General features: G+C 42.4%; 1 protein-coding gene across 1 annotated transcript; it reads left to right on the plus strand.

The window, feature by feature from the left end:
• Window positions 1-3,865: 3,865 nt before the first annotated feature.
• LOC124720383 (26S proteasome non-ATPase regulatory subunit 10-like) lies at window positions 3,866-26,882 on the plus strand. The gene is made up of 3 exons (XM_047245718.1): window positions 3,866-3,955; window positions 8,358-8,507; window positions 26,090-26,882. The coding sequence occupies exon 3, from the start codon at window positions 26,124-26,126 to the stop codon at window positions 26,634-26,636; it is 513 nt and encodes a 170-aa protein (XP_047101674.1). The 5' UTR covers window positions 3,866-3,955; window positions 8,358-8,507; window positions 26,090-26,123; the 3' UTR covers window positions 26,637-26,882.

The following is a 26,882-nucleotide window of genomic DNA, read 5'->3' on the forward strand; positions in this document are numbered from 1 at the left end:
TCCATGTAAACACAGTCCACACCAGTATAGAGCTAGCACCAGCTTGCACTATGTCTTGTTGACAGCTTGGGCCTGGACTTCGTGATCCAATCAGACCACCGTCTTCCAGTCGTCTAGGGTCCAACCAATGTGATCACGAGCACAGGAGAGGGGCTACAGGGGAAGTCATGCTGTTATGCAATTGCACTCACGTTGGTCACCTGTTGTCATAGCCCATTAACGTAATTTCGCTGCACTGTCCTAAGAGATGCGTTTATCGTATGTCTCACATTGATTTTTGCGGTTGTTTCGCGTAGTGTTCCTTGCCTCTTAGCACTGACAAACGCCGCTGCTCTCGGCCCCTAAATGAACGCCGTCGGCCACTGCCTTGTTTGTGGTGAGAGGTACTCTCGGCATACTCTTGACGCCGTGGATCTCCAAATGTTGAATTGTCTGACGATTTCCGAAATGGAATGTCCCATTTGTCTACCTCTACCTTCTAATCAGCGTTCAAAGTTTATTAATACCCGTAGTGCGGCTATAATCAAGCTGGAAACCTTTTCATGTGAATCACCTGAATACAATCGACAGCTTGGCCAATAAACTGCCACTTCATACCTTTTGTATGCCGGACTACCGCCATATGTGAAAGTGCATACCGCTATCCCATGATTTTGCTACCTCTGCGTGGATGTGGCAGCAGGCATCTCTCGTAGTTTGATTCTCGAACTTCAACCGTGGACTTCCTCTGGTATTTTTCTGATGATATATAAATGTCCATTGCACCTAAACAGATAATCAACAAACCCCTTCTAGCCAGCATTATTTTATTGATTTCGTTGTTTGTTATCTTATTAGTCCCTTTGACTTTTCACGGTGTGCCTTTAACAACACATTTCAAAAGTATTCCGTTTTTCAGTTCCGTATATCATAGAGTACAGGTCTCACATTTACAAGATGCAACACTACAAACACGCTTTTGGAAGCATTTTTCTGGTGTGTTACCAGTCAGTTTTAGAGGCTAACATCTTTTTTCTAGGTTTTGTTCCGATTCTTACTTTTTCCTCGTCCTTACTCCTCCAGCGATTTTATTTCCTAAATAAGCAACAAGGTGTTAGAGTACGTGGGCATCCAAGACAGGTACTCGGACGCTGATTTGTCGTCGTTTTGTCACAAACCATTAGTAATACAGTTTCGTCATGACTTTGTCCACTTCATTTAAGGTGGAATCTAAGATATGCTGAATCAAATGGTGTCGTTAAGGATATGTGGGTATTCACGTGACTCATTATTTTGACACAGGAAGAATGTCGTATTGTTGTGCTGACTTGTGAAGAACAATATTTCTACTAGGAGTAATATGTGGGTCATTTTTGACCCACGTTACCCGCCTCTATAATCATCGCACGACCAAACGCTCCCGTGACTTTTCATCATTTATGGGATTGTACAACTTACCAAAATTTCATCCCCCCTAGCTCACTCACCTAGAAGTACGAAAAATTTATCTATTATACCAGTAGTACGATGTGGGCCATTTTTGACCCATACCTATTTAACGCACAGTTTGATATCAGTAATACCGGTTTTCTGTCACTAAATATGATCTGGGCACGCCTCGACGTTATTCGCGAGCTGTTAGGGTACATTATACTTTGGGCCAAAAAGAACGTTAAATACAAATTATTCGGTTGTCGAATGATACTTTATATCAGTGAGGCTTTCCGTTTTCTATGGACTGGCGACATGCAGACCTACGCGAAGTAACACTGCAAAACTACAAAATAAAATGTGACATATTATACTTCATTATTTTCATCGTGGCAGTGACAGTATAACAGAGGTAGTGGCGGAGGACATACGTTGCCATATGTAATTTTATTTATATTCGAAACAGGCTTATGTCTCTTGAAACTATTTTATTGGTCTTGACACAGCTTCTGGTCTAAGAGATTATTCATTTATTTGTGTGTATGAGTTCTGAAGAAGGCTATATTATTATAGCAGAAACCACGGTCCAGATTTAAAAGAAACAAACTTTAGTGCAACAGTGGGCTGTTTTTCATTCGAGACAACATATTATACAGTGCAGAATCCCAACGCCCCTCCTACACTACTGTCTGGAGCACTGCTAACAGTTCTCTTACGCTACAGCAGATGTCAGTCGCGTCGCCCTTATGGAACGTCACGACTGACAGCTTCCTCACCTCCATTAAACAGGCAGATGAGCGCTGAAGTGGAGACGACACACTGTATGCAACACACTCACAAGTCAGGCGACCATCTTCTCACAGATTACGATGGGAAAACGTAAAAGATATCCGTATCCTGAGTAACATGCATGCTGGATGTCAGAAGAATGAGAATTCTGAGAAGTAACTTCCAGAAACAGTGAAGTTTTATAATGACACTAAGGATGGAGTCGATGTTTTTGACCAAATCGCTAGATACTACAGTCTCCGAGTTGTTACACAACGATGCTCTGTAAGTGTCTTTTCCTTGACCTCGCCATGATTAACGCTCGCACAATTTTTAAGTCAGGTACCTCTGAGAAGATTTCACGTCGGGACCTTATCCTCAGAGTAGCAGATGACCTAGCTGCCTCTTACACACTGCAGACAAAAGTCAGTCTCCCCTTACAGGCACTCGATACTGCCAGTGGCTAATAAGGAATTAGAAGGTCTTCTCAAATTCAGGTTTCCTGCAGACAACAAAACAACAAAGGGAAATAAAACGTCAAGTGCAGCAAGTACGTGTGCAAAAGATGCCGAGCAAAAACTGTTGTCGGCTCTCTGAATCGCTGAGTAGGCAATTCTGTCACGTCCTTTTTCTGAAATATACTTAAATATCTATAATTATAGGCTGAAGTTATTTGTTCTTATGTTTTATTTCCTTCATTACAATAACTACAAAAAATGCAGAGCATTTTAGTCACCTACTGCTTCTTAGAATGTTTCACAAATATTTGGTACTTATCTTATTCTTCTATAAAAGGAAAAATACTATTAATACTCACATAAACAATGTTTTGATTCTGTTTCAATCTTTTTATAAAGAAAAACATCACAACATTGCTTTACCAAATTTACGAAAGATTGTGGAATTTCTTCTGTAACATTTAAAATAAAAAAATGTTTACTTAGAGAAAATTTATATTTGACCACGTACTGTTCATTTTAGAGACGTATTGTCAACATGAAGACGCTTAAAATACCACCCAAATACGAACAAAATGGTGGTTTTGTACTGCGGGTCAAAAATGACCCACATGGTACTACCAGGGGTATGGCGAAGTCTGGTTCTTTTAGTGTTAGGAAGTGATGGTTGACGCAGATCCAGTTGTGGCTCAAGCATGTTCTCACATGGAGGGTGCTGTGAGAGGTGGAAGGTCTACTCAGTGATGCTGTGTTTCAGAATCGCCCACAGCAGAACACGTCCAGGAGGGGAAAGAGGCTGCAGCTGTGGACCTGGGCGCCCTGCTGGACGCCGGAGACAGCGCCGTGGTGACTCTGGTGGCGGGCGACACCCGTCTGGCAGCGCACAGGGCCGACCAGGCCGCCAGGAGTCCCGTGTTCGCCGCTGTTTTCAGCCACGGCACGCTGGAGGCCGCAGTCCCAGACGTGGGGGGCCAGTTGCTGCACCACCTCGTGGCCTACATGTATACCCTGCAGGCCTCGCAGCTGGCCAGAATGGCCCCCCAGCTGCTGGTCACGGCTGATAAGTACGGCTTGTCAGGCCTGAAGGCACAGTGCGAGCAGCAGTTGGCTGCACAGCTATCCGTTGAGACTGCGGTGGCCACAGCTGTGCTCGCTATTCGGAACTCCTGTAGCAGCCTTAAGAATGCCGCCGCGGCCTTTATAAAGACTCATATTTTGTACGTGATGGCCACGAGGGGTTGGGCAGATACGCTACATTGTCAGCCTGAAGATCTGATTGAAGTGCTCAAGCTGCTGTCTGAGCCACCAGCAGAAACCAGGTAAATACAAGAGAAGCTACATGTCTACGTTGTCCAGTCCTGTGTAGTTGTGTGTGTATGCGTGTATTTCCAGCTCCTTTACGTGTATCTGTTCAGCAAAATACAGCATCACTGACAGACATTTTCTGATATCTCGCGATGCTTTCATTGATTTCTCATGTTAGTTTAATGTTGTTGTGTGGTCTTCAGTCCAGAGACTGGTTCGAAGGAGCTCTCCATGCTACTCTGTCCTGTGCAAGCTTTTTCATCTCCCAGTACCTACTGCAACCAACATCCTTCTGAACCAGCTTAATATATTCATGTCTGGGTCTCCCTCCACAGTTTTAACCCCCCACGCTGCCCTGCAATACTAAATTTGTGACCCCTTGATGCCTCAGAATATGTCCAATCAACGGATCCCTTCCTTCAGTCAAGTGCTACAAATTCCTCTTCTCCCCAATTCTATTCAGTACATCCTCATTATTTCTGTGATCTACCAATCTAATCTCCAGCATTTTTCTGTAGCACCACATTTCGAAAGCTTCTATTCTTTTCTTGTCTAAACTATTTATCACCCATCTTTCACTTCCATACATGGCTACACTCCATACAAATACGTTCAGAAAAGGCTTCCTGACGCTTGAATCTATACTCGATGTTAACAAATATCTCTTCTCAGAAACGCTTTCCTTGCCACTGCTGGTCTACATTTTATATGCCCTCTATTTCGACCATCATCAGCTACTTTGCTCCCCAAATAGCAAAACTCATCTACTACTTTAAGTTTGTCATTTCCTGATCTAATTCCCTCAGCATCACCTGATTTAATTGAACTACATTTCATTATCCGCCTTTTGCTTTTGTTGATGTCCATCTTATATCCTCCTTTCAAGACACTGTCCTTTTCTTTCAAATGCTCTTCCAGGTCCTTTGCTGTCTGTGACAGAATTGCAATGTCGTCGCCAAACCTCAGAGTCTTTATTTCATCTCCATGGACTTTAATTCCTACTCTTAATTTTTCTTTTTTTTCCTTTACTGCTTGCTCTATATATAGATTGAATAACATCAGGGATACGCTACGGCCCTGTCTCAGTCCCTTCCCAAACACTGCTTTCCTGTCAAGCCTGTCTATTGTTATAGCTGCCATGTGGTTTCTGTACTAATTGTAAATAGCCTTTCGCTCCCTCTATTTGACCCCTGCCACCTTCAAAATTTGAAAAAGAGTATTCCAGTCAACATTCTCAAAAGCTTTCTCTATGTCCGCTAATGTTACAAACGTAGGTTTACCTACCGTTAATCTATCTTATAGGTTGTAGGGTCAGTATTGCCTCACATCTTGCAACATTTCTATTGAATCCAAACTGGTCTTCCCCATGCTCGCTTTCTACCATTTCCATTCGTCTGTAAGGAATTCGTGTTTATTATTATTCTGCTGTTACCTGTTAAACTGATAGTTCAGTAATATTCACACCTGTTAGAATTAAAGAAGTACTAGATCCAACTGGGTTTATTACCGGATAGGTTAGGTTAAAAAAATCATTGGAGAACTTAATTATTCGTAGATTTATAAATGGTTTTAACATTATTTGCGGCCATTAGATGTGCTGAACTGCATATGTGCAACAGCCTTATAGGTTCTGGTGTAAAGTATCTGAATAAGCGGTATATTGCCGTGAAGAGGGTAGGAGCTGTATCAGCAGTGGGGTGGACACAGTGATGTGCTGCTCACAACAGATGTACACCAGACACAACGATGTGTAGTGTCAGCAGCCATGGCAGCGACCTGCAGGCTTTATTCTGTGTGCTGTGCAATTCACCAAAATCTCTTTACTCAATATTACATATATTGTTGTCTGCTGTCTCTTCTGGTGTTCACAATGAGATACTTACAACCGACATATGCTGCATAAAAGAAGGATGGCGTTGATCAACAAGCGTGTAGTCCGGCGTTAACACCAGGAACTCTGCAGCGCAGTTCAAAGAGATCAGAAAAGAATTTAAAACTTTCCATTTCTGATGTTGTCATGACATAAAAATTAAACCTTGGAAAAAAATAGGTGCTGTACAGAAGACGGTCAGACTGATCGCTATTTCCACATCACTACTGCAGTTTGATTTCTATCTTACTCCTTCACTTTCTATGTTCATTTCTGAAATATACCTACAGTTCACAGAACAAACTTTGTTTATTCTCCCCAAGTAGTAGAGTGTTATTAGATACAGGTCTTAAGATGTGTGCTAGGTTCCAAGAAGAAGAGTGCGGTGCTGAATCGAATCATGAGGAAGACATCCGTTGCAGGACGTGACACAAGTACGTCTGCAGGAAGCTGTAGGCACTTACTCCTCAAACAGCCTGCGGCCACTTCAGGAGACAACAGACCAGTCTCCGCAACCCAGAAAGATCCACAAAATGCGCAGATCGACACAACGCTTCCCATTTCCTATCGCCTTGTGTTCCGTTGTTCCAAAGGATATTTGCTGTAATTTGGACATTCCCATTCTCTAGCACATTAGGAGAGGTGGTTTTATTAGTCAAAACACTGTATGTGCTTCTTGGTGGAACATCTGTCAGTTGTCTACCAACCTGGCAGCCTTGCTTGTAGTACTCTATGCTGTTTCTAAAGGCTGCCCAAAGAACTTCACAGTGTTAGGACATTCCCTAGCCCATACATTGCAGTTACTGATACATCTCCCACAATATGAGTATTCATAAGACCTTTTGTCTCATTATCATTTTCTATATGCTGTATCACTTAACAAATGCACCATAAAATCCTAATGCCCAATAGTTCACACATATTTGCTTTTTGCAGATGTTTTGTGTGTGTGTGTGTGTGTGTGTCTGTGTGTGTGTGTGTGTGTGTGTGTGTGTGTGTGTGTGTGTGTGTACAGTAGGTTCAGAAATTTCCTTTAGAGACTTATATGATTTGTAGAGGGGAGTGAGTACTGGAATCCATGTCCAGAAACAAACCGTTTCCCTCCTACGACGGTTTCAGTTCAGATGTTTAACTCATCCACTTCTGCTTGAGCAGCTGAGTTAGGTGCGATGCAGTACAGTTACTAGATAACAATTCGAAAGAAACACAACGAAAGATTCCTTTATCAGCTAAGCCTCCTTGTTTGTATTATCACTTAAATATTACGTGTTCACATTACTCCAAAACAAAAGATCAAGCTAGCATACTGTACATGCAGAAGGTAATGTTTAAGTGTTAATGCAAACAGATGTGTGGAACTGATAAATGGATGCTTAGCTGTGTTTACTTTCGGACTGTTACCTAGTAACTGTATTACATCATGCCTAATTCACTTCTTGAAGCAGAAGTGAATGATGTAAACACGTGAACTCAAACTGTCGTAGAATGCATGCAGTACATTTCCAGACGGAGTTCCTGTTCAACATATTACGTTCTCTCCCCCCTCTACAAGTCCTAGTAGTTTGTAAAGAGAATTTCCGAACACCCTATGTATGCTTGCATCACTGATAGAGTTTCCACTCATCGACCTGTATCTTCTCCTCACTTGTAGCAACCACAGCTTACTTTAGTCACATTTAATGACTGATAATGATTTAATGCGTATTTACACAACATTGCATTGTCTCCTGTGTTATGTAACCCATGTCTCCTTAATTTAAATCCAACTCTTTCCTTCGTTCTACAGGAAATCTTCTTATCACAGTGTGATAGAACTGTATATATAGAGTATAAGAATTAAACATAATTTCTATTTTCATTCGAATAACAACTTCTGACTACATATCACGCATAAGTGTATGTGTAGAATGCTTCTGTTTGCCTTTTTTATCTTACTCATTGCTCAATGTTCGCTAGTTTATTGAGAGTGCTCGTTGGCCAATGTGAAACAAATATATTTACTTGCCTATTTTGGTGACAGTTAAACGTATTAAGGGAATAGCTGCACAGTATCACACATCTGTATCCCTTGCTTCTCTAAATTTCTTTTGGTGCACAGTTCAGAATCTGTTCTTCTGTAATTTACCAGCTGTGCATCCTACAGCCAAGTCCCTAACAGCTACCGATACAATCTGATGATAATGGTACAAGTTGTACACGTAAAGATTATTTCCATTTTTATTTCTGTGGGAACGTTGTTTTTATGTATTTAAACAACGCTGATGACTAGTTGTCATATCAGTTCAACCTAAATGTTGACCTTTGCATGTACCTTTTATTTGTACTTTAATTTATTCAGCCTGTTGTTTGCTAAGCGATGCTACTAGTGTGGGGGCTAAACCGATTAGCACAGGGGTAAGTCCTTCATCTCAGGGGACCCACTACTGATGTTGAAAGTGCGTGTTCTGTTAGTTGTGTCTGGACAAATTCTCAGCAGCATTGTCTGCAGTAGGCTGCCCTCTGTCCTCCGTGTGCACTGCGTGACCACACCCTGTGTCTCTGCACAGCACTCCAGCCACTGGAGACAGCGAGGTCACCCTGACCAGTCAGCTGCACACTGGCCACAAAAACTGCAGCAGGGCTCCTGTTCCAGCTGCAAAGCACACAGCTACCTGCCCCACTCCCACGTTTGACGACGCTTCCGTCTCTTTCCTGAGGTGAGTACTGTCGCTATACATGCACGATTTCCACATTCATCATACCACTTATGAGGGCGTTAGCCAAGTGATCTTATCCAAAAACAGAATCTCACTTTATTGTATTTTTCGATAAAATAGAAGTTATAATTGTCAAGAAATGGCATTTTATTTGTTAATTTTTGATGTTTGTGTAAGCGTGTATCATAGTGTTTCTCGAGATATTTTTCTGGGAACAGAATGTGAATTACAACCTGTTCAGACCACAGTTGGTCCATCCATGCAGTTATTTGACAAAGGTACCATAAACAACTTTTACTCTCCAAATGTAGTGAATGGTCTGTCAGGTGAAAGTTATCTTATCAGTGGTGGTTTCCCATCTCCTAAAGTAAATTTGTATAAAATTGGTGTTACAGCTACATTTATGCATTGTAACTAAAAATATTACTTTGATGCGAATAAATAATTATGTACAAGTTAGTTATGGTCGTCAAAAGGAAATGATGATGGGTCATTATGAAGGAAAAGACGTAAAAATAATATCCATCAGCAGAATAAGGTTATGGAATGTTGTAGAGTGAAGCTAGTTGGTCATCCTATCAAACGACCTCACTTGACTCAAGCTTTCAGCTGTCAGTTTTATTTCCATGTTTGTTTTGCAGAAACTATAATTGCGTTTGACAGTATACGCCCGAATAGCACCATTGGATGAATGGCGTCTGTAAGAGACGAAAGTTCAGTCTGCCACGAGAGCTGAATATGAGATCGTCTGGCAGTAGTCCTTGGAAATCAATTGTTGGAACATCAGCCTCAATGAAACTGGAAGTGACATGTCCAGTCGAGTGGTGAGGCAGCCTAGTAGTAAAGGCGACTGCTTGTGATGAGCAAGAAATCCGTATTCGACAGCCAGTATGGGACAAATTTTCGGTGGTCACTACATAATGGTCAAGATGGCTGCTCGTGCTAATCAGGCAATCCTGCTGCGCGTGTGGTCGGGTGGAGTCGTGTGTAGTGGCGTATGACGTCTTCTGTAAACAAATCCCTGCAATTGACGGTGTTTCGCAGGTGTTATGGGTACAGATCTTGATTCAGCATGGGGAAATTTCTGCGAAAATGCATCCTGATATCGATTTATCTTTATGCAAATCGATTGTCGGTGGTAGCAGATAATGGTAGCTGACTTCACGAAAAACTGTGAGTGCACATGGCATTACATTTGTTACGTATTTAAAGACCTGCTACCTGACATTTTAAAAAGCATGTCGTTCATTATACAATTTTACATATAATACTGCATTGTTCTACATCACTAGTAAAATTAGTTTTGAGCTATAAAAGGAGGGTAATAACAATTAATTAAAAAGTAAATTACATTGGTTGTGGGAAATAGAGTATTAATAAATGATAGTAATTTATAACAGAAAATAGAAACATAGGAAAGGAATGATCTCCAAATATCATTTTACTGTTAAAACAAAATATAACATATAAATTATGATTTGTGTGCTTGCCATTCCATGTGGGAGGGCCTTGGCAGGAACGTTACTAAATGAAATACAGCATGAGTGACTGCGAGTGTATTTGTTTATACTGTCTATGGAGTAGTGACACTTATTAGATCTTATCTAGGATGTACTATTGCACTAGTTGTGTTGCAATGGCTAGATGTAGTTACCCATATACATGTCGTATGTGTGCTGTTATCTTGTATGTCTCTGAGCATGATGTTTTTATCTTTAAGCAGTGTCATAGGCTGGAGTCGAACCACAGAACTTAAACTTGAAGATTCGCCTCACCATATAGCATATTCCTTAGATGTAATGAGTGTCTCAGTTCTTCAATTAGTCGTTTTCCTTCCCGTTTTTAGCTGTTGTATTGAAAATTCATATCAGGTAAATGAAAAAATCGCATGCGATGCCTCCTTTCTTACAGTTATCTTTTTTGTCTGTTTTAGCTATTGAACCTCTTATAATATGATGTTATTGCTGTGCTTGTGTCATTTCCTGTGCCCGCATCTACATCAATGTCTGTGATGTGTCTGAGTTTGTGTCCTCCCAAGGATCGTGTTGTTGTCGTGGTTGTTACGTGCTTGTCTGAGATCTGCCATATGAGTTCCCTCGTCTGTAGAGTTCGTGCAGTGTTCTTGAAACATTAACAGTTGCGTTGCTTAGAGCACACTATTTGTCTGGGTCTCGTAGCATTTCTTTGATGTGGTTATGCTCTGTTACAAATCTTATATGTGTGAGGGTGTTGAATGTAATGTCACATGTTCAGGAGACCTATATGCCCCACACGTGCATGTAGTACTTTAGCTAAGGCCCACTCCGTTCAAGCCCAGCCGCAATGTGAACAGTGGCATGGCTGGATCCGTATGCTTGTGATGAAGCTGTACCTGTAAATTGTGGAATCGGAGAAAACACGATGACCTTTGTCGGTCATCTTCCAGTCCATTTTTCAGGTGTCAAGGTGGCAGTTATTTAATTGACTCATGTCTACAATGTTTTCTCCTGTTATTCGTGGAATCTTGTAGTGTGCACCCCTCTTGACCCAGCACACCACCGCTCTGTGGTAGATAATGACGTCAATGCGGCAGTACCCCAGATCCACACACACGGCTTCTACTGACGTGGTGCCAAAAGCACGCAGCATTGTGAGTAGCATGCTCCTCTGTCCTAGCCTCACTGTGCTTCTATAGGCCACTGGACACAGGCATTGTGTTTATGCACCTGCTGCGAAGCATAGTAAGGCTTCCAAGAGAGCTGTGTCATATGTTTGTAGCGCATGCACGGGGCCATATACTGATTTCATTGCCAATGCACTTACTGTTAAAGTCAAAGACAATGAATTTTGCACGTGAACAATGCGTATACATGCCCACAATTAGCAACAATGACAGTGTTCAACATGCCTTCTTAATATAATTAAGGTGTAATACAATAAGGTATTGTGTGACATAAGAATTTCTTTATTATTCAAGGGGATATATGGGAGCGAAAGAAGTTTTGTAAAGTATATATTTTGGTACAAAGTCCGTAAGTGAATTTAAGGAAACACAACGCCTGCTCCACAGAGATTCCAGTACTTCGTGCTTTGGTGAGCCAGGACAGTCAGCCATGGGCATGCATAAACTGTGGATCCAATTTACATTTAAAAGCCTCGTACGCCATAGGTGGACTATACAATTCACACACAGTAATACCTAATCATGGAAGACAGAACACTTATTCTGAAGTTACATCACGAACTGGAAACTGACAAGTATTTGCCAAATGTCGTGCATAAAAGTAATGCAGGTGATGTAACATAAAAAGAGGTGCATGCTAACAGCCAACGAGAAGAAAGAATCGAAAAAATTATTAAAGAGACAGACCACAGCGAGAATCTGTAGAAATACCAAGTACCTCTCTGCTTGAGGTGACAAGCAAACATCCACACTGCAAAACATACGATATTGTTAAACACAGTGTACATACTGTCGAGGAAATACTTTAAAATATATTGTACGTAGTATATTCAAAATTAGCGGAATCTCGGTAAAGTACGTAACAGGAAAGGAATTATACCAATTTATAGAGTTACGAAAGCTTGAGGGACTCAGTCCCAATAAAATATCAAAAAGCAATGAGGGAACTACTGGAGAAGGAAACAAATGTTAGAACAGAACACAAAACAAATTACGACAGAATTTAAAAGAATGGTCGAGAATTGTGTTAGTAAGTATATCAAGAACAGAGCAGAAAGTGTGTCGAGAAAGACTTTTGTTATGCATGGTTCCAATAATGTACAGGTAGAAGAAAGTTAAGACCTTTCTCGCTGACAGCTGTGCGAACGCGTAAAACACCTTACAAAAAAGATCACAAGCTATGAAAGACTAAGTGCCTACGAATGATAACCTCAGAAACGGAGAGGCTTCGAACGTGCCAGCGTTGTCGGCGTCTAGAGAAAGTGGCTGGAAATCAGTCAAACCAAGAGCAGATAGTGATGTGTTGAGCGCCCACAACTCATCTCAGAACACCGAGGTCAGAGGTTTGTACAGCAGGGAAGTGGTGATTTGTTGCAGATCTGGCGACACAGTATAATTCTGGTGCCGGCACAAGTGGTTCACAGCACAAAGTTTGACACAAGTTGTTGAATGTGAATATTCATACTATATGACCTGAAACAAGTTTGCATGTGGACAGAATTAAAGCATCATTGTTGGATCTTGTCCTCTCGTCTTGTGTAGGGTGCCTAATGGATGCTTCGTTCTCAGAATGCTATACAACAATTCAAGCAAATAACTTTAATAGTTTTACTTCGTTAAAGCAGATTGACAATACTTAACTTTAATGTAAAAAGGAGTCGCAAGCGATGGGCGTAATGCAATATAAATTAGTGTAGTGCAATATGCAATGTTCAGGCAAGTCTGTCTCTCAGTTTGTTGATCACAAATATCAGTTCTCGTAGCAGTCTCTGCTAGGCCATGCTAATGCTGTCCACTAATGTCTGGCCGCGGCTGGCAGGAGCGGCGCCTATATTCATTTCTTGCAGTTGTCACTCCAGTCATGGTGCGGTCCTAATAAGTGCACCATTGGCCCATGTCGTTTCACTGCCTTCTCTGGTCTTGCGTTCTTTGTCTTCGTTCTGGCGCCAGTGGTTACACCAGAACAGTCATTACCACTGTAGTGGGAGCAGGCTCATCGAGACTGGACAGTGGATCAGTAGAAACGTATGTTCTAGTAGGATGAATCATGTTCTTTTGGTTACATTATGCTGATGGCAATCTCCAGACATGCCATCATTCAGGTGAATAGTTACCCAAAAGATGCACAACATATATGCTGGACAGTGAGAGTAGGACTATGTGGTGGGTGCAATCATCTGGGCTTCCATGGCATCTGTAACCGATGCCACCATGACAGCTGAGGATTACCTTTACACTAATGCAGATAACCTGTACATTTTCACGCTTTATGTCTTCCTCAACGACGATGACCCTGTCACGAAGACAGGATTGTGGTACAGTGAGTGGAGGAGAATGATACTGAACTCGTCTTGTCTCGTCCACATAATTTGCATGGTGTCAACCTGATGGAACACATCCGGCCCGCTATCAGACGGCACCTCCACTCTTACAAAACAATAGTCCATAGTTTTCGAGAGCACAGTGTTGTGTAAATGTAGAGATAACACACACATAAATTTAATCAGAATAATGCACAGGAAGGCTAAATAAGGGTGACAGTTATACTGAATCTTCTGCAAGGTTCGCAGAAGAGCTTCTGTAAAGTTTGGAAGGTAGGAGACGAGGTACTGGTAGAAGTAAGGGTTTGAGGACGGGGCGTGAGTCATGCTCGGGTAGTTCAGTTGGTAGAGCACTTGCCAGGGAAAGGCAAAGGTCCCGAGTTCGAGTCTCGGTCCGGCACACAGTTTTAATCTGCCAGGAAGTTTCATTAACAACCTTGCTTGATTATAGCCATATATATATATAAACACAAATTTACGTAAGTCAGAGCTTCCAGATGAGCAGGAATTCCTTATGCAATTGACTAGTTCTTACCACGAGGAAAAAGGAATTTTTTCTTCTTTCTTAGAGTACCTTTTACATGTGAGTCTAGTAATACGTTATGGCAGGCGAGAAAATGAATCAGGTCTTAGTGCCCTACATTTTAAACAGTACAACCATTGGTGCCTTAGACTTTCACAGACATAGCAGAGGCTAACAGTCGAATAAACCCGCAGGTGGCCGGCCGCGGTGGCCGAACGGTACTTGGCACTTCAGTCCGGAACCGCGCGACTGCTATGATCGCAGGCTCGATTCCTGCCTCGGGCATGGATGTGTGTGATGTCCTTAGGTTAGTTAGGTTTAAGTAGTTCTACGTTCTAGGGGATTGATCTCAGATGTTTAGCCTCACAGTGCTTCTTCATGCCGCAACTGCCAACTCTCCACAAGAGCCCATACAGCCACATCTTAAACCCACGCGAACAGTCCACTTTTCCCCTTTCCCTCTGGAGGGGGACACCGAAGCCTTCAATTGCGACAACGGCGCCACCGCCAGAAAACGGAGGGCAACTGCTTGACGCTACGTGCTGTGGCGCGCTTTTCAAAGCTAACTTTACTATGGCTCACCAGTGGTCCCAACACCACCAGTCCCTAGCAGTTCCAGGTCTGAGGACGAGGTGCAGATTGTAGAATCGCTCAGGGTCCTATATCGTGCTGACGCTTCAGACGCAACAGTCCTGGATACCAGCACTCATGGTCACACTGAGGCATAAACTGTCTCCTTGATCCCTTCATGTGTTCCCAAATGACTGACAACCTATTGCTCCAGTGGAACTGTGGCGGTTTTTTCTCCCACCTCGCTGAATCATGACAACTTTTAAGCATTAGACTTGCGTTTTGCATTGCTTTTCAAGAAACGTTGTTTCCTGTGATGTGGACCCCAGCTCTTTGTGCCTGACAGGGGTACTACAAATATTGTACTGACTGTGACAGACTGCGAGGTGGAGTCTGCATCTATGTCTATGTCTGTAGCGAACCTATTTCCCCTTGAAACACTTTTGGAAACTGTGAGGACAATGCAGGAAATTACCATCAGCAAGATATAAGTCCCTCCAGACGGTGAAGTGTTGCACCATGTATTAGCTGCACTAATTTCTCATCTCTCGCCTCCACCCCCACTTTTCCTACTTCTGGGTGATTTTAATGCCTTAAACTTTGTTTGATGATGGCGTCCTCTTGGGTAAAATATTCCGGAGGTAAAATAGTCCCCCATTCGGATCTCCAGGCGGGGACTACTCAAGAGGACGTCGTTATCAGGAGGAAGAAAACTGGCGTTCTACGGATCGGAGTGTGGAATGTCAGATCCCTTAATCAGACAGGTAGATTAGAAAATTTAAAAAGGGAAATGGATAGGTTAAAGTTAGATATAGTGGGAATTAGTGAAGTTCAGTGGCAGCAGGAACAAGACTTTTGGTCAGGTGATTACAGCGTTATAAATACAAAATCAAATAAGGCGTAATGCAGGAGTAGGTTTAATAATGAATAAAAAAATAGGAGTGCGGGTTAGCTACTACAAACAGCATAGTGAACGCAATATTGTGACCAAGATAGACACAAAGACCATGCCTACTACAGTAGTACAAGTTTATATGCCAACTAGCTCTGCAGATGGTGAAGAAATTGATGAAATGTATGACGAGATAAAAGAAATTATTCAGGTAGTGAAGGGAGACGAAAATTTAATAGTCATGGGTGCCTGGAACTCGTCAGTAGGAAAAGGGAGAGAAGGAAACATAGTAGGTGAATATGGGTTGGGGGGAAGAAATGAAAGAGGAAGCTGCCTTGTAGAATTTTGCACAGAGCACAACTTAATCATAGCTAACACTTGGTTCAAGAAACATGAAATAAGGTTGTATACCTGGAAGAATCCTGGAGATACTAAAAGGTATCAGATAGATTATACAATGGTAAGACAGAGATTTAGGAACCAGGTTTTAAATTGTAAGACATTTCCAGGAGAAGATGTGGATTCTGACTACAACCTATTGGTTATGAACTGCAGATTGAAACTGAAGAAACTGCAAAAAGGTGGGAATTTAAGGAGATGGGACCTGGATAAACTGAAAGAACCAGAGGTTGTAGAGAGTTTCAGGGATAGCATAAGGGAACAATTGACAGGAATGGGGGAAAGAAATACAGTAGAAGAAGAATGGGTAGCTCTGAGGGATGAAGTAGTGAAGGCAGCAGACGACCAAGTAGGTAAAAAGACGTGGGCTAGTAGAAATCCTTGGGTAACAGAAGAGATATTGAATTTAATTGATGAAAGGAGAAAATATAAAAGTGCAGTAAATGAAGCAGGCAAAAAGGAATACAAACGTATCAAAAATGAGATCGACAGGAAGTGCAAAATGGCTAAGCAGGGATGGCTAGAGGACAAATGTAAGGATATAGAGGCCTGTCTCACTAGGGGTAATATAGATACTGCCTGCAGGAAAATTAAAGAGACCTTTGGAGAGAAGAGAGCCACTTGTATGAATATCAAGAGCTCAGATGGCAACTCAGTTCTAAGTTAAGAAGGGAAGGCAGAAAGGAGGAAGGAGTATATAGAGGGTTTATACAAGGGTGATGTACTTGAGGACAATATTATGGAAATGGAAGAGGATGTAGATGAAGACGAAATGGGAAATAAGATACTGCGTGAAGAGTTTGACAGAGCACTGAAAGGCCTGAGTCGAAACAAGGCCCCGGGAGTAGATAACATTCCATTAGAACTACTGATGGCCTTGGGCGAGCCAGTCCTTACAAAACTCTACCATCTGGTGAGCAAGATGTATGAGACAGGCAAAATACCATCAGACTTCAAGAAGAATATAATAATTCCAATCCCAAAGAAAGCAGGTGTTGACAGATGTGAAAATTACCGAACTGTCAGTTTAATAAGTCACAGCTGCAAAATACTAACGCGAATTCTTTACAGACGAATGGAAAAACTAGTAGAAGCCGACCTCGGGGAAGATCAGTTTGGATTCCGTAGAAATACTGGAACACGTGAGGCAATACAGAAACCAGATGGCAGTTATAAGAGACGAGGGGCATGAAAGGGAAGTAGTGGTTGGGAAAGGAGTGAGACAGGGTTGTAGCCTCTCCCCAATGTTATTCAATCTGTATATTGAGCAAGCAGTAAAGGAAACAAAAGAAAAATTCGGAGTAGGTATTAAAATTCATGGAGAAGAAGTAACAACTTTGAGGTTCGCCGATGACATTATAATTCTGTCAGAGACAGCAAAGGACTTGGAAATGCAGTTGAACGGAATGGACAGTGTCTTGAAAGCAGGATATAAGATGAACATCAACAAAAGCAAAACGAGGATAATGGAAAGTAGTCAAATTAAATCAGGTGAGGCTGAGGGAATTAGATTAGGAAATGAGACACTTAAAGTAGTAAAGGAGTTTTGCTATTTAGGGAGTAAAATAACTGATGATGGTCGAAGTAGAGAGGATATAAAATGTAGACTGGCAATGGCAAGGAAATCGTTTCTGAAGAAGAGAAATTTGTTAACATCGAGAATTGATATAAGTGTCAGGAAGTCGTTTCTGAAAGTATTTGTATGGAGTGTAGCCATGTATGGAAGTGAAACATGGACGATAACTAGTTTGGACAAGAAGAGAATAGAAGCTTTCGAAATGTGGTGCTACAGAAGAATGCTGAAGAGAAGGTGGGTAGATCACGTAACTAATGAGGAGGTATTGAATAGGATTGGGGAGAAGAGAAGTTTGTGGCACAACTTGACTAGAAGAAGGGATCGGTTGGTAGGACATGTTTTGAGGCATCAAGGGATCACAAATTTAGCATTGGACGGCAGCGTGGAGGGTAAAAATCGTAGAGGGAGACCAAGAGATGAATACACTAAGCAGATTCAGAAGGATGTAGCTTGCAGTAGGTACTGGGAGATGAAGAAGCTTGCACAGGATAGAGTAGCATGGAGAGCTGCATCAAACCAGTCTCAGGACTGAAGACCACAACAACAACAACCTTGTTTGGGGTGGAACGAAGATTTCTGGTGTGGTAAGACTGTCGAGGATCTACTAACTCACCTCGGCTTTTGCCTCCTCATTACAGGTGCCCCCATTCACTTTAGTGTGGCATCTGACACATACTGAGCCATTGATCCCTTGGTTTGCTGTCCTGGTCTGCTCCTTTATATCCACTGGAGATCTCATGGCAACTTGTGCGGTAGTGACCACTTTCCACTCTTTCTGTCCCTACCCCAGCATCGCCTGGACACTTGTCCATATGGGCTTTTACCAAGGCTGAATGAGATGCTTTCAAGGGCACTACAACTGTTGAATCTCCTTTGCATGGGACCACCATTACTACCATTGTTGCCCAAGCTGAATCTTGAATCCCTTGTTCCTCAGGCTGTTCCAGTGGTAGTCAGTCCCTTGGTGGTCACTCAAAATCGCTATGGCCATTAGAGACTGTAGGTGGGCCCTTCAACATCATAAGCGCCATTGATTTCTAGAGCACCTCATTGCCCTCAAAATGCATTGTGTCCAGGTCTGTCAGCTCATTGAATGATGGGACTATTGGGAACGATACATCTCCACCACTCGCACAAAAACCTCTCCTTCCCAGGTCTGGACCAAGCTCAGATGCCTTTACGGATATGAGACTCCTTCAGGTATACATAGAATTTCGACAGATGGAGCTGTATATGCCGATCCACATGTAATTGCAGAATGTCTTGTGGATCATTATCTTCGCATCTCTGCATCTGACAATTAAATCGTGGTGAAACGACAATTCCTATCTCTCGCTCCACACCAATCCGAGACATATAGTGCTCCCTTCAGTGAGTGGGAATTGCTCAGGGCCCTTGCCGATTCTCCTGACTCAACCCCTGGGGCAGACTACATCCATTCCCAAAAGCTTAAATGTCTGTGAGTGGATTATCAGCGCCACTTCCTTGCCATCATCAACTGAATCTTGAGCGATGGCGACTCCCCATCGCAGTGCCAGTTAAGTATGATCATCCCAGTGCTAAAGTTTGGTAAGAACCTGCTAGATTTGGGCTGTTATCGTCCTATCAGCCTCACCAACGCTCTGAGCAAGCTGCTTGAATGTATGGTGAGCTGGCCGTTGTGTTGGCTCCTCAAGTCTCAGCGTCTTCTGGCTCCCTCCCAGGGCGGTTTTTGGCGAGTTCGCTCCACCACTGACAACTTACTCTACCCGGAGACTGCCATCTGATTGGCCTTCTCCTGGCGTCAGCACCTGATTTCCGCCTTTTTTGGTCTGACGAAAGCCTACAATATCACTTGGCGACACCACATCCTCTCTACTCTGCATGAGTGGTGTCTTTGGGGCCCGCTCCCGATTTTTATACGGAACTTTTTGTCGCTACGCATTTCAGAGCTCGAGCTGGTGCCTCACACTGTTCGCCTCACATCCAAGAGAATGGGGTCCCAAATGGCTCTTTCCTGAGCGTTCCAATCTTTTTAATCATCATTAATGGTCCTCAATATCTCCCCACCTATATGCTGATGATTTTTGTATTTAGCTTTGCTCTTCTTCTGTTGGTGGCTGAACGTCGACTGCTGGAAGTCATACAAACGGTGCAGCAGTGGGTCCTCACTCACAGGTTTCAGTTTTCAGCTGCCAAGACTTGTGTCATGCCCTTCTGTTTTTGTTGTACTGCCATCTCCATCTGGAACTTTACCTTGATGACCAACTTCTTAATGTAGTGGAGACGTTCTGCTTTTTGGGACTGGTCTTTGATACTTTTTTAACTTGGCTTTCCCATCTTCGTCAGCTTAAGAAAATGTACTGGCAGCATGTTAATGTTATTCAGTGCCTGCACCACAACGAATTGGGTGCTGATCGCCCTACACTGCTGCAGCTGTGCAAAGCACTTTGCAGTCCCTTCTTTCCTATGGATGCCTGGTGTGTGGTTCTGCTTTGCCCTCAGCATTCCAACTGCTGGACTCTATACACCACTGTGTGACAGGAGCTTCCTAAACCAGCGTCCTAATAAAGGCTGGTGTTCCTCCATTGCGAATTAGGTGACAGCAGTTGCTTACGAACTATACTGCCCATATTCATTATTCGCCTTACCATTCAAATTATGATCTCCTTTCCGTAATATGGCTACCCATCCCTGACAACAGCAGCGCAGATTGGGGATGCCAATTGCAGTTTGTGTTTGCTTCTTAGTGATCTCGACAATTTCCTTCTATCACTTTTCTATGTGTTCACTTAGTGGTCCATACCACAGGCACTGGTTCGTCTGGACCTATCGCAAAGCCCAAAAGGCTCAGTTCCACCTGTGGCCTCCATGACAGTTTTTCTCTATTCTTGGTGAGTTCCAGGACTCAGAAACAGTCTACACAGATGGCTCAATGGCTCTTGTTGGCTTCGCTTATGCTCACGTTGGACATGCTGAACAGAGCTCCTAGTTGGACTGCTTCAGTGTTTTCACTGCACAGTTGGTAGCTATCTCTTGCACTCTTCAGCATATCCATTCCTGCACAGGTGAGTCCTTCGTCATCTCTAGTGACTCTTTAAGTAGCATACAAGCTCTCAATCAGTGCTTCCCTCACCACCCTTTGCTGTTAACTATCCAGCAGTCTGTTTGTGCCCTCGGCGACAGCGGACATTCAGTGACCTACATTAGGACCCCAGGACATGCTGGGATCCTGGGCAGTGAACTTGCTGTCAGGTTGACCAAACATGCTACCAGTAAACCAACTCTGGAGATCTTCCCACTGGAGACTGATCTCCAGTTGGTATTATGCTGTTAAGTTTTCAGGATCTGGGATGCTGAATGACACACGGTCAGTACACCAAATAAACTATGTGTTGTCAAGGAGAATACGAATCTGTGATAATCATCCATGCAAGCCACTCGCAGGGCGTCTGTTGTCCTTTGCTAACCCCACATCGGCCGCACCTGGCTGACTCATAGACACCTCCTCCGTCGCTAGGACGTACCTCAGTGTTGCTGTAGGTCCCACTTGACTGTCGTCCTCATCTCACTGGACTGCCCTAGTTTAATTGCTCTGCAGTGGACTTTTAACCTTCCCATCACACTGTTAACGGTGTTGGGAGTCAATGTCTTAACGGTTGACATCGTTTTACGTTTTATTTGTGAGGGGAATTTTTATCACACAATCTACCTTTATTTTAACTCTTCCTCACTCTTTCTTTGCTGTTTTTTAGCCTTGGTGTTCGTATTTTCCCTGTCCAAGTTCGTCTAGCCTTGTCTTTAAGGATGGAGGTTTTAGTGTGTTGCAGAGTGGCTCGCTCATCCTTTATTTCTGTCGTGATTACCCAGTCCTGGCCATCTGCTATGTTATTCTGATACCATCCACTGTTTTTTCTTTTAGTTTACGTTTTCCCCTTTTTGTTAGCCTTTTTTGTTTTCTTCTTCAGTGTAGTTTCGAGTCAGTCTTTCTCCTTTTACTTTCCCGAAATCGTTTTGGTAATGTTTTTAACCCGAGAGCTGTTTGAATGTTGGGAAAGGGACAGATGACAACGTAGTTTGACCCCTTTACTCCTCACACCAACCAACCAACTAAAACTGCTTCTCATAAAGAATCGAGCTCAATGCAGTTTTCGTAGTACTATAGCTAGGAACATGTCAGATCTATTGCCAGAATGTACATATATATTTTATATCAGACCTCAGCTTGTAAATCACATCCAGCGAAAATGATAGTTGAGTTTGACAATGCATATGACTGAGTGAAAAACAATTTTTAATATGACTGTGAGCAAAATGCGATTTAACAGATGAGTGAGTAACATGATATACAGTGTTATAATTAACGAGGCATCCACAGTCATCGTTAGTCAGCATCTTATGACACCACTATACCCAGATTAGTATGGGATGTCTGCTGCCAGCAACATCACATGCTACTGATTTTAAATCACATCTCGTAATATGACAAGGACTTCAGGTTTCCAAGATGAAGAAGATATGTAAGGAAAATGCTTATAAATCAGTTTGCAGTTCAACAGGAACTAAAATTTGCAGAAAACTGCACACGTTTGAACAGCAAGACCAGTAATTGACTACGAAACAGTTCCAGCTCATAAAACTAGCCTAAATATCATCTCCATAAATGTAACAGACGAGAGGATGCTTGCAGATCTTATGTATTTTCCCACAATTTACAATACGCTTTGAGTTAGTTAGGAACATAACCGTATGTCAGTGCTTGAAAGGGTAGACGTCTGTGACACAAAAATTACTTATAAGATACAAGTGGTAACTTTCATGAAGACTTATACCATTGGTAAAAGTATTTAGCAGTAGTATTTCTACTGTCCACAACATTTCCAAACAGAACAAAGGCAGTGGTGTATTCCTTCATGTGTAATGACAGCACCTTCAAGACCATCTTTAGTGTCACAATGCTACAGGACATGCAAATGTTGGATCTCAAGCCATGGAACTGAATGTCACGAAAGACAAGAAATTATTGCTATGTCCAAATTCATTCTCATTCCATATGAAGCATCTAGCAGATACACTTCGATCAATGTAGATCTAATAAATCACAAGCTAGATTCTGTGTCTGAGTATTAGTTGGAAAAGTTTTTTTTCAGGGAATAATCTAAATAATCCCTTGCTGACCACAAAACTCAGAGCCAGCAGGTAGGAGGTAATTTGTGATAATGTTCCCGTCACAGATAAATTATACAGTTTCCTATCCCTCCAAGTTTACTTTGCCTGCAATACTGAATAGTAGACAAACGATGAATGGAGCTGCATGGTGGAAAAAACATGTTCACCAACAGAGCAACTTACAAACACATGGAATTCAAGTGCATTCCTAAACCGAAATATACTGATCACTAATGCACTAAATCACTGTTTTAAAGAAAAGAAATCCTATTAACTGTCTCTCAAAGTGAAAGATTAAAAAATCTGTTGAAGTGTCTGTTCATGCTAAGCAGGAAATCTAACTTGCGGTCGTGATGTGAAACAAAATTTAAACTGTCACTAATGTTCATTACATTACTTTGCAAGTTCAACTTTTCTGAGTGGTTTTCCAGGATATCATTTCACTTCAGTGCATGTTCATTGTTTTCAGTGTGATTGGCTTCTTCTTTCTTAGTGCATTAGATTAATTTCACTTCAATTATTGCTTATGGCACATACTGTCTCTCAAATGGTTCAAGTGGCTTGGAGCACTATGGGACTTAACTTCTAAGGTCATCAGTCCCCTATAACTTAGAACTACTTAAACCAATCTAACCTAAGGACATCACACATATCCATGCCCGTGGCAGGATTCGAACCTGCGACAGTAGCGGTCGCGCGGTTCCAGACTGTAGCGCCTAGAACCGCTCGGCCGCCCCAGCCGGGTGCCTCTCAAAACTACTTACTATAACTGAATTATATTTTTATAATCGGTTTGTGTTCCTGCTACTTTCATGAGGCGAAACATTATTTTTCATCACTAGAGAGGAAAAATTGTGTGCCAAAATTATACATGAAAAACACTGTTTTGAGAATCATTCAGCTAAAAGTCCGTTAGGTATAACAAATTTTTTATAAAGTCATTCATACATTTCAGAGTGGATCATAAGTTACCCCATTTCCTGTTAGTATTCTACGTACAGTAATCCATATGCAGAGAGCAAACTTTTAATTTATGGGAGCACAGTCAGTCCCATGGTTTGAGATCCTACATCTGCATGTACTGTAGCATTGTGACACTAAAGGCAGTCTTGAAGATGCTGTCATTACATAGAAAGTGACACACCACTGGCTGTGTTCTGTTAGGAAATTTTTTGGGCAGTGGAAGGACCGCTGCTAAATACTGAAAGAATTGGGAGTGACTCATTATTACTAACAAAGTTTATATGTATGTAATATTTGTCAAAAATGTGAGAGAAAATGCTAGGAAAGCTTATGACGTGTAGTTTTCATTTTCATGCATGCAATTTTGGGCATGGTTGGCAGGTTTCCACCATATCCATTGTACATCAGTGGTAGAAACACCACTCAACAAATTGCCTGCTACACCACACCCCACCAGAGATCACTCGAGTATAGGTGGCTATCATCGGTTCACAGCTGAGGCACGCCCATGCTGCGTGGTACCACTACCAGCCCCAATAACCACACATATGAAAGGCAAAGACTCATCGCTCTGTAGAGGTTGTGTGTGGCTGCTTCAGCAACAGATTTAGAGTACAGAGTAGCGGATCATTTTTTAACAGCGAAACACTTCGTGGCACAGAGGCCCACATGCGACTGATCTAACAGAATATAGAATTGCAGCATCTTGTCCACCCAGAAAATCTGTTGGATTGGAGGAGAGGGGATCATGCACTGGGTGTACTCATGAGGCAACGAGCTATAATTAAAGTGGGGGTTCCATAAAATATTCAGTAGTAATGAGAAACCGTAGTAGATTAAGTGTCTTAAATCGTCACTGATTCTGGTCAGGTTATAAATGATTACCATTAAAGTACCAGTAATGATAGATTAACGCCTGTTTGTGAAGCAGCTTCCACAGCTCCGTATTAAATTGCCCAAACAGCTCAGAGTCTGGCTCTCATCTGTAGGAGTTTTTTGAATCTAGAGATGTGACTTTGACGTCTGTCAGTGATCTGTGCATTTAAAAACAAAGTAGCACTACTTCAAACATTCAGTGTCACACCGTGGGTACACCTTCACCAGACCACACACACACACACAACACACAACACACACACACACACACACACACACACACACACACACATTCAAACATGTGTGCGAGGCAAACATAAATACACTGCCTTCACCAGGACCACACCAAGTTAAGCACTGTGGGAGTCAAAAGGGCTTCAGAGCTGTTCGTTCCTGTACAGTCATTCAGGATTCACGTCTGTTTCTCTCTATATAGAAAACATCCATTATTATCTGATGCAGTTATCATAACTGTAAAATGAGTTTTGAGTATGTCAACTGTATGATTTTCAATAGAATCAGCAACATTTGGAAATCTGTCTGCCCAAAATATTTCTAGAAAAAGGAATTATGTATTTTATCGATCAGCGGATATTGGATTCATTATTTTAATACGTCATTTACCAGAATAATGGAAATAATTACTTCTTAATTGACTTTAGTTTCAAAAAGTGTTGCTAAATTCTTCCCCTGAGCACATGCCGCACAGTGCGTTGTATCAGCATGTAGGTATTTTCTTTTAGACCCGTCCTAGCGAGATTGTCGCATGGCAATTACATACTTCAGCACTTTCCAGGAAACAAGATTTACTTTCCAACGGTTGTCATATCGATACAAGTTCATTAAACTTTAATTTACTCTCATGATCTCGCTGTCGCCTTAAGGCGCATCACAGCCAGAGGAATATAAGACGAAAGTTTCTCTCTGTCTTTCCCTCTCTCTCTCTTTGTCTCTCTCTCTCTGTGTATGTTTCTGTGTGTGTGTGTGTGTGTGTGTGTTTGTTCGTTTGTTTGTGTTCGTTCCTGTGTGTATGTGCATCTGTCAATGAGTGTGATTGTGTGTAGTGGTAGAGGAGTCCAGTTTGGTATTATTGCTGTATCCGAAACGTAACTACTAAATGGTTTCCTGGTTAATAGTAGCTTTCTCTGTTTGACGAGTTTGTGTCAAGAAACTTGTTGATAATTGGGTTTACTTTTGTTCCTGTAATAACAGAAACTTCTCTTTAAATAGCAGGAGACGTCATTAGCATTATTTGTCACATTTGCAAGTGTCAGAGAGGACTGCTGCACACAGAGACGTAGTAATGACTGAACAAAGTGGAAGGCAACAACTTCTATAACGACTGAATTCTAAGGTCAAAAAACTAACGATCACGAATTAAAGTGACAAAATGTGATAACTTTGTATCTTGAGAGTTGGAGTGTAGGAATTTTTTGTGGAGAGTGCATGAAGAATTTGAGAGGATGACGTAACTGTGCATCTGGACGTTAATATAAAACAACTTTCTCAGTGTTCTGTATCACAGAAGGGAGATTTATCAGTTGTCAGAGAGATGAGTTATAGAATTGGTTACAGTTGTACCACTCTGATACGTTTCTTCATCAGAAGTGTGTGTTTGAACAAAAGTACGAGAATTTCTGTGTTTTGTGTAGGACCCTCTCGGCAGCGGAGAAAGGAAGGAGGCTGATGAAGGCAGCTAGCGATGGGGCAGTGCAAGAGCTGCAGATGCTGCTGGCAGCTGGGGCTGATGTGGGTGCGACGGATGGGAACAAGAATACTGCGCTGCACTGGGCAGCCTGGCAGGGTCACGTGGAAGCGGCGAGCTGTCTGGTGGGGGCTGGCGCGGAGGTGGACGCCGGGAACTGGGTCCAGAACACGCCGCTGCACTGGGCTGCATGGGGCGGCCGGCCGGCCGTGGTGCGGCTGCTGGCGGCGGCCTCTGCAGACCCCAATGCCAGGAACGTGGACGGGGACACGCCGCTGCACTTCGCGGCAGAGCATGGCCGCACAGAGGAGGCGATTGCACTACTCGATGCAGGGGCTGACAGCGGGGCCAGGAATCACAAGGGGAAAACCCCAGTGGACCGCGCCAGGCAGTTCAACCACCAACACTGGATAGACAGGATAAGACGAGACCAGCAGTACAATACACACCTCTGGAGTAAAAACAACGCTAGTCTACGAAAATCACAACAGTAGTGACAATGTGAGATTCATATAAACTAATGCGTGTAGCAAGAAGCGAGTTTCCTTCCATGAAAACTCAACAATAATCGAAACGTATATCATTAATAATAAACATGTTTTTAACTAAATTCATTATTGTAAAGTAATTGGTAAGACTATGCTATTACAAATAACACCACCTCCAGTGTGGCAGTAAGGCGCTGTACTGTTGCGGTAAGTTGTTGGACCACAGTTACAATAAATCTTTAATTTAATCAA

This window comes from Schistocerca piceifrons, chromosome 11 (assembly GCF_021461385.2).
Source record: "Schistocerca piceifrons isolate TAMUIC-IGC-003096 chromosome 11, iqSchPice1.1, whole genome shotgun sequence".
In the NCBI taxonomy this organism is placed as follows: Eukaryota; Metazoa; Arthropoda; class Insecta; order Orthoptera; family Acrididae; genus Schistocerca; species Schistocerca piceifrons.